The sequence below is a fragment of the Typopeltis vanoorti genome, chromosome 10, assembly GCF_054136105.1.
Source record: "Typopeltis vanoorti isolate ZY-2024b chromosome 10, IOZ_Tvanoo_1.0, whole genome shotgun sequence".
Lineage (NCBI taxonomy): Eukaryota > Metazoa > Arthropoda > Arachnida > Uropygi > Thelyphonidae > Typopeltis > Typopeltis vanoorti.
Window position 1 is genome coordinate 12,380,362 of NC_143558.1, and position 14,989 is coordinate 12,395,350.

Below are 14,989 nucleotides of genomic sequence, written 5' to 3' on the forward strand. Positions count from 1 at the left end.
AGGAATGGGTGGGAAAGTCAGCTGATTGCAAGAGCAAGGGAGAGAATGAAAGTCACAAGCAATCAGGAGAAAAGAATATAAAAAAGAAAGGTAACGAGAGGAGGATGCTATGAAAGTGTGGGAGAAATGATTAATGGAAGAAATGAAAGAGAGAGAGAGAGAGAGAGAGAGAGAGAGAGAGAGAGAGAGAGAGAGAGAGAGAGAGAGTAATACAATAGAGAATCTGGAAAAGGAAAGAGTGAATGAAGGATGCTAGTTTTGTAGAAATGAAGCAATGAGAGGTATAATAAATGGAGATTCAATTATTAAGGCTGTACAGATAACATGGTTGAAGAGTGCCTGTTCATTAGTACTCACCATTACTATTGTTAGTACTAATGAACTGAGTGGTAGTGTTAATCGAGTGGCAAAGGGTTTGAGAGCAATGTAACAAGATTGTGCAGCAGAAAAGTGTGAGGAGGTATTAGTGAATGTAGTTCCTCACTTTGGCCATGCAAATTTAAGTAGAAGAGCAGTGAGCAGAACGGAATAAGCATCTGGTCTCTGAGCAAGATAAATGTTTGGACATGGAAAATAGAAGATATAGGGCTGAGAGCAGAAGAGATGGCCTCTTAAGAGATATGGAGTTGAGAGTACTGACACATCTGGTATATATGTAGAGAAGACCAAAAATGCGTAATTATTCTATATACTAATGTAAGGAGCATTAGGGAAAAGTAAATGAGTTAGTAGTACTGATTGATTCAGTCTCTCCTAAAATTATTGTTGGTAGTACAACATGGTTCACAGATGCTGTCCAGACAGGAAGGGAGATAGAATAATATCTTATTTTCTGACAGAATATGGGGAGAAATGGGATGGTACGGTGAGGCTTTATACTGATGTGATGCATCATCTCAGGATAGAGTGCTGGAAGGGATATAACGCACATGGTTTTGAGGGTGTGTAGTGTGAGTAGGAGATAATAGAGCCAAATATATAGTTCGATGTTGCTATAGGCCACGCAACGTGTATGTGGAGAGGTGTGGCGGATGTTTTAGGCAAATTGGCTTGGTGAGAGGAAAGGCGGCTAACATTTGTGAGTGATTTCAGTTAGGGAAAGAGAAGTTGTAACAAGGAAACTCAGTTTTTGGAATTCTGGAGGGACAAATGTCTTATGCAGCATGTATTGGAAGGAATGAGATGGTCCAGAATTTTGAATTTGTATATAGTGTCAGAGGATTTCACTGTGACTGAAATATCATACCTTCATTTGCTAAGTAAAAAGTGACCATATGGTATTGATCTGGTTCATAGGCATGCGAAAGTCACAGAGAAAGAAACTGATACGGAATCCAAGGGACGCGATTTTAATAGTCTTGGAAACCAACTTGGGGAAGTGTCATGAATGGAGGAATTTGAAGGTAAAGAGGTCAGTAGTGCGTGGAAGCTAGTTCAGGATCATTTATTAACCTCAGTGGCAAAATGTATATCACTTGTGAAAGAGATAAGAAAAATTAGATTAAAATGGATGATTTCTGAGATAAAATAACTGTAGAGGTAAAAAAGTATAGAATGAGAGGTGGATGACAGGTGCACAAGGAATACAAAGTTAAAATGAGAAAGATAACTAGTATAGTAAAGATGTAAAAATTAGACTAAATAAGAGGAAATTTGCTCTAAATCCAAGGGAAGATCTAAGGAATTTTTTCGTTATGTGGCCAGCAAGAGAAGAAATGATTTTGGACGAATTGTCTTGATAGATGGAACAGGTGCTCCCCTCTTGTCACCCATAAAACTGCAGATTGTCTATAGAAATGAACTCCACAAAATTGTGATAAGGAGGGATAGAATCTGGCTCTTTATCGATGTTAGGGCTAAATGAATTTTCAACAAAGAAAGCAGGTGAACACAAACTGTTAGAAGATTCATATTTACAAATACAACTCCAAATGAGTGCGAATGAGGCTATAAGTTGAAAAAAGTCCGAAATCATCTCTGCAAGTCAGCATCTTTTGCTTTTTAAATTTAAAAAAAATCAGCTAATGTGTTTTATTCTTGCATAGGGAGTAAGTGAGGCCATTGTAGCCTATCTAACTTTTGGAGACTGAGTGAGAATTTAATTTTACACTGGTAGCCAATCAGAGATAGCTGGTCCAAGGTTATTACTAATTTAATCGGCATGCAGTGAAGAGACGGCTAACAAGTGCCGCCATCTCGTGGTCCCTAACCCTAACACAATCTTTTTTAATGTCAGAAAATGGTGTGGGCTTTACCGTCGATTTTCTGGAGTTTATGGGACAAAAATCCCCCCCCCCCTTCCCTGATCCAGAGATCGACTAACTCGGGAACCGGTCGAAAGAAAGCTTAGAAAATGTTCCTGTAGTCAGCAACTAGATTTGGACCCCAGTCTTCCTTCGTGCGGTCAATCTCCATGGAGTGCAAATCCCACTTCCACTGAGCTACATAGGCTTCTTCAGGCAATTCTTATTTCTCATCTCAATAGCTAACAATCATTTCCTATTCTACTTAAAATCTTGGTACCGAAGAAATATGAAAATTTGGAAATCTACTCCTTTAATTATTATGATTATTATTTTTAATATAAATTTTTATTTTGGTGCCTGGGGAAATGTCCTATCTTTCTATCCTTGTGTTAACACTGGGAGCAATTGCAGTTTCCCAAAATTTTACCACTGGTATACTTCTGCTGTTTTATCACGAAATTGCTTACATCAGTTCGTGATGCAGCTGCGTCATCTGGTGTCAAATAATCTTTGATGTGTAAAAAATTTTGCAATGCAAGAGCACATTAAATAGAACCCAATTTGGTGTTTTATAGATACAGTATTCAACTCCATATAAGGGAATAAAAGGCATTAGCTTATTATTTATATTTTTTTATAGATATTCAATTTTAAATTATGAAAGATATTTAATATCTACTATATCTACTGTGTACTTATATATTGAATACTGCAAATAAATTTATTTTTTCATAACTAATTATATGTAATCTAATTGGACATTATAATATAATTGGCTTATCTGTATTAAATCTAAAATGAACATTTATTAATTTTTTTCCTTTGAAATACTTCTTCTCTAGGAGAACCATATATGCGGTACTTTCACTTCGTTCTTATCATTTACGTCCTAGAAGCGCATAAGTTTATGCTTCCGTAAAAGGTAATATCCGTGTTTCTCTCTGCGATTGGGGCGTGTATTTCGTTTTTCTTCACGTGACAATCTCATATTCCCTGTTCGGCGTGCTGACTCATAGAATATTTTTTGATATCGAAAGATAATCCTATTGTTATAGATATTCATTACTGAACCGCCGATTGCTGTTATTAAAGCTTCGTAGATAACAATTTATATAAAGATCGTTTTATAAATGATGTTTTCGTCTTCGTCATAGTATATGATTGGTCCATTTTTGTTCAAGAGATCCCTGTCATCCAATAGTGAACGTTATTAAGCTGCGGACGGATATTGAGCTTTTGATAGTGCAAAGGTTTCTACCTATATTGTTGCTGTTGTTAGTGCGGAGAAAAGTGTTCTGTAGGCGTTAGAACTGTGTAGTTAATTTGAGTTGTTGAATATTTGACTTCGTTGTAAATTAAACCAAATAAAACATGGTAAGTATGCATCGTCTTCATTTGTAATAGAAGTGATTGCAATTATAATTTTACATGTTTTACAGATGTAGTTATATTTTACGAATTTTCTAATTTACTTGGAATTTTTATTTCTAATTAGCATGCTAGTTTTGGCTGACGGTTTAGATGCGGCTTCCAAATAATATGCTGATCGCCTTTTTATATTTATTGTTTTGCGAATTCCGTTTATAATGTTCAGTTGCATTACATCAGATATGTAATTCCAGATAGTCAACGTTCTCTAGTATTGATTCATATTTTGTCCAAGAATGAACTCGCCGGCTTTTTAAGTTGTGTAATATGTTAGCAAATAATTACTATTACTGGAAATTCTCTGAATGATTTTATAACTATTTGCTATTTTTAAATCTTTCAGTAGGTTTGCGAATTGAGAAATAACCCAACTTAACATAAAGTATTTTTAATAAATTAACTAATTTTAGTCGCGCAACTTAAGCAGAGATAAGCAGCCGCCCCAAAGGGAGAATCGAATTGCACACAGACAAAGCCAGTCGATGTTTCTGAACTTTTTTTTCACTGCACATATTGGTAACCAACCTTTTTTCCCTAATCTTGCATGTTTTACCTAAGCATGCTTTGTCTAGTTACTATGGTGACAGAAATATGGTGAGGTGGTGGAGGTTAAGCAATTAATAACATCGAACTTAAATAGCTCATTTCAGTTAAAACGCCTATTCAAACTTGTCACATGTGAGTATGACTTATTTTGGGAGTGAAGGGGGCGTCTGGCATGTTGCCTTTTTTTTTTTTTTAAAGATGCTGGGATGTAACTGTATGAAATTTTTCTCTTCTTTCGCATCTTTCAAATGCTGTCCCCCTAATGCGCCTCTGAACAAAGCCGCTCTCATAGCAGATAAATACCTTTTTTGCATTTTTTAAAAAAAATTCTTATTTTTAGAATTATTTATCTATCCTTACGTATCCTGGTAATTCTTTTTAGGTCAGCATCCTGTAATTACTTTAATAGGATGCTTGCTAAACTTTCGAATTATTTATATTTGAATTTCTATCATAACATTCCCCCCCCCCCCGACTATGTATGTAAAACTATAGCTTTTTAATAATTTTTAATTTTAACATTGCATCAGTAACTAGCTGGGAAATAACTCCTATCTGTAATATGAAATCTAAATATTAAATTATGAAGACATTAATATTAAACTAATTTCTTTGAACTGCCCACAATGAGACGTGCCTCCACTCCATGATGCTCAAGAAAATAAAATTACTTCAGTCTCTATAAAGTGATTCACATGCAGTGAACTGTATTCAGATCATTTTGAATATTGATCAATTGCCATAAATTAATTTTTTCTGAAATAAGTGAAATATCACTTCGAATTAATAAGATTCACAAAGCAGATGCAATGTTGAAGAGCTAGTTTTTTTTTTTTTTTTTTTTTTTACTTTTTTCATGGTTTCAAGAGATTTTTTTCTGGTTTGTTTTGCATAGTTGGTAGCAGGGTTTTTTCTCCCGGAAAATTGGGTTTTTCATCCCGTGTACAGACAAATCGGCCTTCAGAACACACGCAATTTATAGACAGAAAATACTGTTGGTGATGATGGGCGATTGATGGTAGTAATGTAGTAGTGGAGACGATGAGATGTATTTAGTGAAGTAGGGTTGAGTGCCCCCTTCCACGATGAGTCCTTGGACTCCCTGGAGGTGTCACGTAATAATAATAATAGTTAATAAAGTAATCCCTTAATTATTCAGTGTGAGAGCAGTTTGCCCTGGAAGAGATAAATGAAGGTATGATTTGTGTGTGAAGGTATAAAAAAAAAGGATTAAAAGAAAAAAAAGTATGATTATGTTACTGTACTGAAGTCATTTCGCCATAACTGGTTTGAGGGTTGGTTAATTGATGGGTTGTTCATTTGAGGATTGGATAATTAAGAGATCACTGTATATCTGAATGCTCCTAACTCTCCTTTCATCTAGTTGTAAAAATATGTAAACTCTTGGCAGTTATGCAAAGTGTGGTTCATTCCTTTTCACTGATGTGAACATCCCTCATTTCACTCAGATTGAAAGTTGTAATTGTGTGCTTATGGATGAATATACAAAATGCTCTTTCAGCAGGATCATTATACTTTTAAGCTTTGCAAATTGTTCCTTCTAGCAAATACTATTTAGAGGTTTTTGCAACCTCTAAATAGCAGTTTCCATACTTTGCATACTATAAACCTCCTTCATGATTTCAGATTCTCCTCTGGTTATATGTATTATTAGCAAAAAGGATGTAATTTATCCTCAAATGAAATTTTCTCAGTCTGAAAGTATATGGTAATTTTGCATATCTGAATCCAATTTTTTTCATTGCTGTTCAAAAGTATATACTGTGGCTTCATTTGGGTTATTTTGATGCACATTAGAATGATACATCAGCAGTTTGTCTTCTACTACTACAGTAGCATGAATTGTACTAAAAACAGCAGTAGCCATATTACAACCACTGCAGAAACTTGTGTACCTGTGATAGTGCCTTTTTGAATTAAGCTTTAATATAAATTTGAACATATATTTCATCAATAAAATGTGTTTAACTATTATATAAAGTCCAGTGACATGAAAGGAAAATATTAAGTTACAGAAATTCTTCCTCCTGTGCCTTATCCCATCTATTTGGGGTTGGCCTTTTTATGTGATGCGACCTTATTCGTGTGATCCCAACTGACGTTGCAGGGCCTGATGTTGGGGTTGGGTGAGAAGTATTTTGGTCTATAGAAATGTTCATGGGACATTTGCCTGCTTTGAGGGACAAAAAACCAGAGTTTCTGGGAGAGAAAAAACCCTCTAACTTCCTTATAAGACAGGCTATAACTCATCTTTAGTTGAAAGAGACCAGATAAAGGTTCCTTGCATCATGGATGAATCGAACCCAGGTCTTTCTGACTAAAAGGGCTTCTTCTATACCGAATGAGCTACAGAGACTCTCTCAGAAGAATTTTAGTGAATAATTAAAATTACATAGGAAAAGTGGATATTAAAGATCCAACATTATTTCAAAGCTGATTGCTTGTAGAAACTACGAAAGTTTCGTAATTGTGACCTGATATTATTACAAGAATACAAATCCAATACTGTTCCATTTTGTCCAAAGTAAGACTAAATTAGTGATCCAATTATTTATTTTGATGTGAGATTCTTTATATTCATAGAAGTCAAAAATTAACTAAGATATCTGACTGGTTCTTTGGTAATACATAATTCTGGTTTGAATTTGACTCGCAACACTTGGCAGTTGTTGAAATTGAGATTCTATTTTGGCAGCCAATCGTGATACAATTTCACTTAACTTTGTTGGTTTATAAAAGTTCTTAAAACTGATCAACCTCAAGTCTTTGAGATGCTTGAAAGCTCTGTATTTCTCTTGGCACTTATTTTACAGTGATTCTAAATGCCTCATTAGGCCACCAAGGTTATTTTCCATGCATGAAATTTGCTTTGGACAATAATTGCACTGAGTAGCTTCCTCATTTTTACATTTAAGAGATTTTTTTTTAAGATTGATTCCCCCCCCCCATTTTGAAACTAAAGTGAAAATATTAAAATTAATGAAATTATAAATTTCTTATTAAGTTATCAAATGAGATCCAAATTTAAAAGTAAAAATGATAACTGTAGCATGAATGACTTGTGTACTGATAATAATCTTTTGTTTTCATTTAACGAATGAAATGCCTGATAAGAGGGATGATTCTGTTAAAGAACTGACTAGTGTTATAAAAACGCCTATTTATATGTTGCTATTTCATTGCATTTGATTCATAGTCGCTATCATTATCACTGTTATGTTTAAAAGAAACACAAATAGATGTATAAAATAATGAATAGTGTAGTCGTGATCGATTAAATATTTTAATTTGTAATAAAATTTTAACCATAATCTGTATGATGTAATACTTGTATTTACTAAAATAATAAATACAGCGCTCTCGTTTCATTTATGTCTCTAGCTGCTTTTCCTGGTACCCAAGACAACTTGTCTTGCTTGTCATTTATTTTTTTGTTTTTTTTCATATCCTGCTCATTGTTCTTCCGTTATTCTTTTTTGTGTTTCTGCCAGACATCTCTTCATTCTTTTCTTGCATTTTATCCTTGCACCTTGTCATTGCTCCTGTTTCCTAATTTGTCACATTCTTTGTTTTCTAGTTCAATTTCTGATCCTGGATTTAATATCCTCTGAGATGGAGAGTTCTGTAATTCATTTTAGGCAAATCCTGCACTAACTGTGAACTCTTGCTTTTATTCCTTTTCTGTCCTATGACTAAAGCATCCAAAATTCTTTGCCTCTAAATCCTCCCTGCTCCCAAATATACTGGATTGTTTCATCTTATTAACTTCTTTGTGGAATAGAACATTCACACAGCATACAAAAGTTTCTGAAACTAACTATAGGGGTCAACATGATTTTGTTAAAGGTCGATCCTGTTTTAGTAACTTATTAACTTTTTATAATAGAATGACATCTGAGTTGGACAAAGAAAATGGCTACACAGTGGTACTTCTGGATTTTGCTAAAGCTTTTGACAGGATACCCCATGGAATACTGTTGTGCAAATTGAAGCAGATGGGGATGGATAATACTAAACTGGTGATATGTATAGGAGAATGGTGTATGGAGAGGATCAGAAGGTGGTGTATGGAGGAGCAGAGTCCAGGCAGGTGACCAATGGTGTGCCTCAGGACTCTGTGCTTGGGCCATTGGTGTTTAATTTGTACATAAATGATATAGGAAATGGCTTAAATGGAGATATTCAGTTGTTTGCTGATGCAAAGTTGGGTAGCGCAATAAAAAAATCAAGCTGATGTTGAGAGTTTGCAGGATAATTTAAATAAGCTGGAAAAATGGGCAAAAGGTAATGGATGTCAGTTCAATGTTGAAAAGTGTTAAGTTATGCAGTTTGGAATTGAAAAAATTGCCAGCTGTGTACTACATTCTTGGAACGGTACTCCAAGAGATTGATGATGCTAGGTACTTAGGGGTGTTGGTGGATACGGAGATGAAGTTCAGGGGACACATTGCCAAGGTGTCCAAGATTGCATATAGGATTACTTGGTTATTGAGGAACACACTAACATCCAGAGATAAAGAGGTTATTATTCCCCTTTATAAAGCATTGATACTTCCACATTTGGATTACTGTGCTCAGGTCTGACTACCTGGATTCCTTGGAGATGAGGTTGTGGAGAGGGTTCAGAGGAGAGTGACTAAGTTGGTGAGTGATGTAAAAAATGCTTCCTATATTGATAGATTGAGAGCTTGTGGATTGCAGAGGTTGGTTGATAGGCAGAGAAGAGGAATAGAAACATTTAAATTATTAAAAGGTTTTTATAAGATTGCAGAGGAAAAGTGTGGTTAACAAGGGTGTGAGAATGGGGTTTTTCACCTAGAGGGTGGTGAATGAGTGGAATGCATTGCCTGACTCAGTTGTGAGTTCTTCGTCTGTAAATGAATTCAAGTAGAGATATGATAGATATTGTTTTGATAGTTTGGGTCTCCCACGATGAGTCTACTGACTCCATAGAGATACCTGTAATAAAACGTCAACATACAGGTGCAAAATTCATAATTATAATGCACATATAATTGATAGGATAGGAATTTTTTTTTATATCCACTGCCACAGGAGAGCTAACAATAGCTTTAACATGAGCTGTGCATGTGTTATGGACAAGTTGTTGAGGGTTGAGGGGAAGAATCTGTTGCTCTACATGCCAACTGGACAGTCACTGTATGGTATGATTATGAATGTTGCCACTTTTTTATCATCCAGACCTCAGTGGAGTCGAGACTTATTTTGGGAGCTCTCTCTCACACATAGCTTATCATAGCTTGACTTAAATGTATTCGCCGTCTCTGCACTTTACTTTCAGGCTATGCATTCCAATTACCCACCACTCTCCATGCCAAAAAATTTACTCCTCGCTTCTTTGCTCACATTCTCCTTGTACAGCTTCCAGGGATTGCCTCTTGTTTTACTCCTTATCCAGCCATTTTCTGAAAAAATTTATCCATATTAATCTGGTAATTATTATCCCTTACCAACTTATGTCTCAATGATGTCCACACTCCTATCCACTATGTGCTCTAATTTTCTCTCTCACTCAGTCCTCATATTCCACATTCCAGAGACTGGAAATCTACAATTGTCTCTGAACCCTCTCATCCTTGTGAAAACCAGGCAACCAAACCTGTGCATAGATCCATATGTGGTCTGATCAAAGCAACGTGCAATGGAATCATAACATTGTTACTTTGTGTCGGTGTTCTCCATATCATAGTCATAATCAGTTGTGCTGTTGTCACAACTCTAGCAAAATATCCCCGAAATTTCTATTTACCATCACCCCAGGTCTTTAATCTCTTTCACCTCTCTAAGATATCCTTGCCAATCTTACTCTATATCCCATCCTTGCTTCTTCGACATACTCACTCATTCATCCAGTTTTTGAACTCCTTTTGCAAGTTACAACATCCATTCCACTTCTCATAGCTCTCCCTAACTTTGCATTGTGTGCAAACACTTATATATCACCATTCCAATTCTTTTCAGTGTCATTTACATACAAAATTACACACTGGACCCCTGGGGAACACCACTAATGTCTTTCCTTTTGTGGGATATTGCTGCTGCTGCATACACAACTTATTGATACCATCAGCTAATCTCCAATCCAGTGTATTAATATACCATCAACTCCTATCTGTTCCAATTTAATTACTAGTTTGCTATGTCGCAATCTCTCAAATGTCTGCAAAATCTAAATATATTATTGTGTATGCATTCTCCCCTTGTTCAGTGCATTTGTCACCTTATTATAATTAAATTGCTAAAACAATCTTCCTTTAGCAAATCTATGCCATCCATCAAAGAGAATTTTGTTGCTGTCAGAGTTCTGAATCTTAGTCTGCACTAGCTTCTCTAAAACCTTGACCACAACTTCAAGCAAGCAGATTGGGTGATAATTTGAAGGTTTAATCTTATCTCCTTTATGAAGTCGAAAAATTTTACCCTCTTTCCACTCCTTTGGAACTTGAACTAATCTAAGACGTTAAAAAGGTAAGTCGCTGTTAACTCCCTGAACATTTGTTCAAGATGTGATATACTGTCAAGTCCTAGCTTTATTGACATCATATTTACTCAACTTCTCATATACTTGCTTGCTCACCATCAGTGGTTCTTTTCTCCTTTCCTACTACTTTGGGGGGAGGTAGCCATTATGTTCCATTCACAAGGATGGAATACTTTAATCAGTTTCTCATTCAGCACTTCTACTATATCTACTTGGTGATTATCATTTTACCATTTTCACTGGCCAACATTATTCTTTCTACTAGCTACCTCGATAAAACTCTAGAATTTCTTTTAGCCTCATTTGCTAACTTTTGCTACCCTTATCAAGCAAGTTGCCTTCCTTGCTTGCTTTATGTACTCGTGTAATTATGCTCGCAGAAAGTCTTATACGTTGATTATACATGATTATTAATTAACTTAAGGAATTCACAATGTACACTAGAATATAAATTAAACTTTAATATACATTTCCAATATTTTGGCAACGTCACATTGCCATCTTCAAAGGAACTCAAAATAAAGACAAGTGCACGCAGGCACTACACACAGTAAATGAGGATGAAGCTATTTTTTCTCCTAAAAGTCCTGATGGTGCCCCCTAGCCAGCTATGAAGGTATTCTTGGCCGTTGGGCTGAAGGTCTCCTGATGTATGTCTCCCAAATTTGGAGCAGTCTCATGCAACCAAATTTGTTGAGGTTTGGCATGTTTCTTAGGGCTGAGGCAGATTCCATGAAAAGACATTCAAATTTGAACTTGCTATGGTGTATTATTGTGGCTTTCTTCCACCGTATTCTGCGGTGTGTATCCAGAGCATGGTCCGCAAAACCAGAGTGGCTATACTGGTGAAAATGGATGTAGTCCTTTTGTTCTGAAATTCTGATATTCGCTGTCCTGCCTGTTTGACCCAAGTCAGACAGCTTACAGCTGCAAGGGACCTGGTATACACAGGTAGGTCTAGGGGAAGTCGTTGGGCTTTAGTGGAGCAGATAAGGGATGCCAATTTTCTATATGGTCTGTAACAAGAGGTCAAGTTATGTTTTTTTAAGATTTTGGTAATTTTTTCCAAGTTGCCTCGGATGTAGGGAATGGTGATGGATTTAGAGTAATTCTTGTTGTGAAGGAGGGGGGGGTTGTAGTTTATTGGATTCAATATTTTTTTTGGGGGGGGAGGTAGCCATTGGCTGAGAAAATGTTGAGGATGTGATTTAGTTCAGTGGCTAGGGCATTCATTTGAACAGATTAGTTTAGCCCTGTTGTATAGTTTCTTAATAAACTCCATATTGTTGTGAGGGGAGGGGATTGTTGATGACTGTATCTGCCTGTATGGGTGGGTTTTCTATAGACTGAGAAAACCAAGGATCCATCAGGCTGGTGGGTGACTTGTGTGCATCTAGGAAAGGGAGGCTGTTGTTTTCCTCTTTTTCCAGGGTGAACTTGATTCTGGGGTGTTGGTTGTTTAAGTGTGTTAAGTAGGAGAGGAGTGCATCAGAGCCTTGTGGCCAAATAGCGAACACATCATCAACGTAGCGAAGCCATATGGTTCATTTTTGTGGGGCAGAGTTTAAAGCTTTCTCTTCAAAAGTCTCCATAAAGAAGTTGGCAAAGCGTAGGGAGAATGGTGAACCCATGGCTGTCCCCTCTATTTGTTTGTAGAATTTTCCCTGCCAAACAAAATAGCCTGAGTTCATTGTGGGCTGAGATATCAGGAGGAAATTTAGCTTGGATTAGCTCTAAGGTTTCCTTGAGTGAGACATTTGTGAATAAGGAGGAGACGTCAAAACTGACCATTATGTCAGTATGTTGGAGTGTAAGGTTTTCTATGCTGGCTTTGAACTGTGCTGAGTTTTTTTGTGTGTGATGGTGTGTTTCCAGTATGTGTGAGAGCTTTGGCCAAATGTTTAGCTAATTTGTACGTGGGTGAATCAATGCCATCCACTATGTGACGTAATGGCACATTTTATGTATTTTTAGGAGTCCATATATACGGGGGGGGGGATATAGAGTTAAACGGTTTTAATTTGTTAGTAACTTCTAGAGGCCAAGAAGTGACCTTCTTAAGGAGCCTATGGAGTTTTCTAATTTGTGAGTTGGTGTGATTGCATTCAATAGGGAGATAAGTAGCCTGATCTAATAATAGAGCATTAAGTTTACCTGTGTAGTCCGTTTGGTTGATACTATGGTGGCGTTTCCCTTATCCGCTTTGGTATTTACTATTTCTTTGTTTTTCTTCATTTACTGCAGAGCTTTATATTCAATCCATATCCAATAGTGAAAATAAAGCTCTGCAGGAAATGAAGAAAAACAAAGAAATAGTAATCACCAAAGTGGATAAGGGAAACGGCACCGTAGTACTCAACCAAACGGACTACACAGGTAAGCTTAATGCTTACCTGTGTAGTCCGTTGCTTAAAGACTATTACTGTCAGAGCAGTATCCTCGTTCAATTGCATCTCATTTATTCTAACAAATTTTGAGTGAACAAAGTCTATTAACACTATTTCATTTTCCTTATTTGAATACTTCCAGTATTTGTAAACATACTCTAGCTCCTTTTTGTTAATATAACAGGTCTCCCTTCTCAGATATATGGGTCACTATCCAGACTGGTTTTGACCTTTATTTCAACCTTGGTATCACCTCTGGATCTGGCTCCCACTGATGAGGCCTCAAAGGTTGAAACTAGTTTGGGTAGTGATCCTTACACCTATGGTATTGACCCTTCCATTAATGCTATGCATTATGGGAAGGGTCACTACCATAATCTTCATCCTTATAACTTCATCACTTGCCTTTAGTATGGGATACTGAGGCAAGTAATGAAGTTATGAGCTTCTATATACGAGTTGCACCAGTCCTGAAAATAGTTCGGGTGCAAACTTTGCCTACACTTGGATAAAAGATTGAAACAAGTATATAATTTCTTGGTATCTTTAATTTATTTTAAAATAATGAAAATGTTAGTAATGGATATACATTGATGTTCAAAATCTAAGGATGAACAATATTTCTGAAGATTACAACTGCAAATTCACACAAATCATATTGTGGTAACTTGTGTGGCTTATGATTTTGAGTAGAAAACATGTAGACATTTGAGTTTTTGAATCGTGTGCAAAAGGGATCACATGGTAGCACTTAGCACAGCCTTTTGTCTTTTATTCTGTTATGTGAATTCTGTTTGAAAGGAATCTTTTCATGAAGGAATAAAGATGCAAACTTGGATATCTTGTAATATCTCGGACATCATCTAGATCAGGGGTGGCAAACCTTTCATAGTTCATCTGTCAATTTTTTCATTTTTTAGTTAAGATGCGCCATACAAACTTATACCACTTTTCAGCCCTTTTAAAATATGGTAATATGGATGTATTTAACAGTTATGCATAAAATGATTTATTATATATATGGTAATATAGACACTTTTAGCAGTTTTAAATAAAAAGATTTCTTATAAAGACAAGATAAACATTAATTAAATTTATTGATACTTTTGAAATTGCTTTGCTTTTGCTAAGCTTTTAATGTTTGGAGTTAAATCAGTTACAGAAAGCATCAAACAATTTGAATCAGTCAGTCGCGACCGTAGTTTGTTCTTAATAATTTTCATTGATGAAAATGCTTGTTCGCATCTGTATGTATTTCCAAAACGACAGATATAACTGAGCAAATTTTCTCGGTTCTGGAAAATGTTCACAGGGCAACAATCACCAGAAATTAATTATATCAGAAGCATCTGTGACTGATGGAAGTTCATTAAATTTCATTTTCAGTAAAGAATTGGTTTCGAGATCAATAAGTTCCATTTGTATGTTACTAGGCGTCGTCAAGATTTTTTGTTCAGTAAGTGAAAGGGGATTTATAAATGCAAGTATGCAGTCTTCTACAGCAAAATCGCTAAAACGACTTAAAGGACTCTTGCAATAATCTGAGTTTCTCAGTATATTCTGTAAAGTTGCCATTATCTTTAACAGATTCGCTATGTTCTTTTAAATGTGGAAATTGACTTAAATCCCTGTTTTCTATCTGGGAGATGAACAGTTTTAATTTAATTTTGAATGTACTGATGTCATTTACTAAGCTAGGAAACAATTTTGTTCTTGCCCTGCAGTTTCAAATTTAGATCATTGAGGTGACTGGTAACATCAACTAAAAATGCTAAATCAAATAGCCATTTCTCATCACACAACAGGGCTTTTTCCTCATGCAGCTCATCCTTCTCTTCCAGAAAATTATGAACACTTTC

At 35.9% G+C, this 14,989-nt stretch overlaps 1 protein-coding gene across 1 annotated transcript in view; it reads left to right on the forward strand.

The window, feature by feature from the left end:
- The first annotated feature begins 3,174 nt into the window (after positions 1–3,174).
- Positions 3,175–14,989, forward strand: part of LOC150102177 (cofilin/actin-depolymerizing factor homolog) — a 54,986-nt gene continuing 43,171 nt past the window's right edge. Inside the window, exon 1 of the mRNA XM_090398624.1 lies at positions 3,175–3,620. Within this exon, the coding sequence (XP_090254750.1) occupies positions 3,618–3,620 (3 nt within the window). The 5' untranslated portion in view covers positions 3,175–3,617. The remainder of the gene's footprint in view (positions 3,621–14,989) is intronic.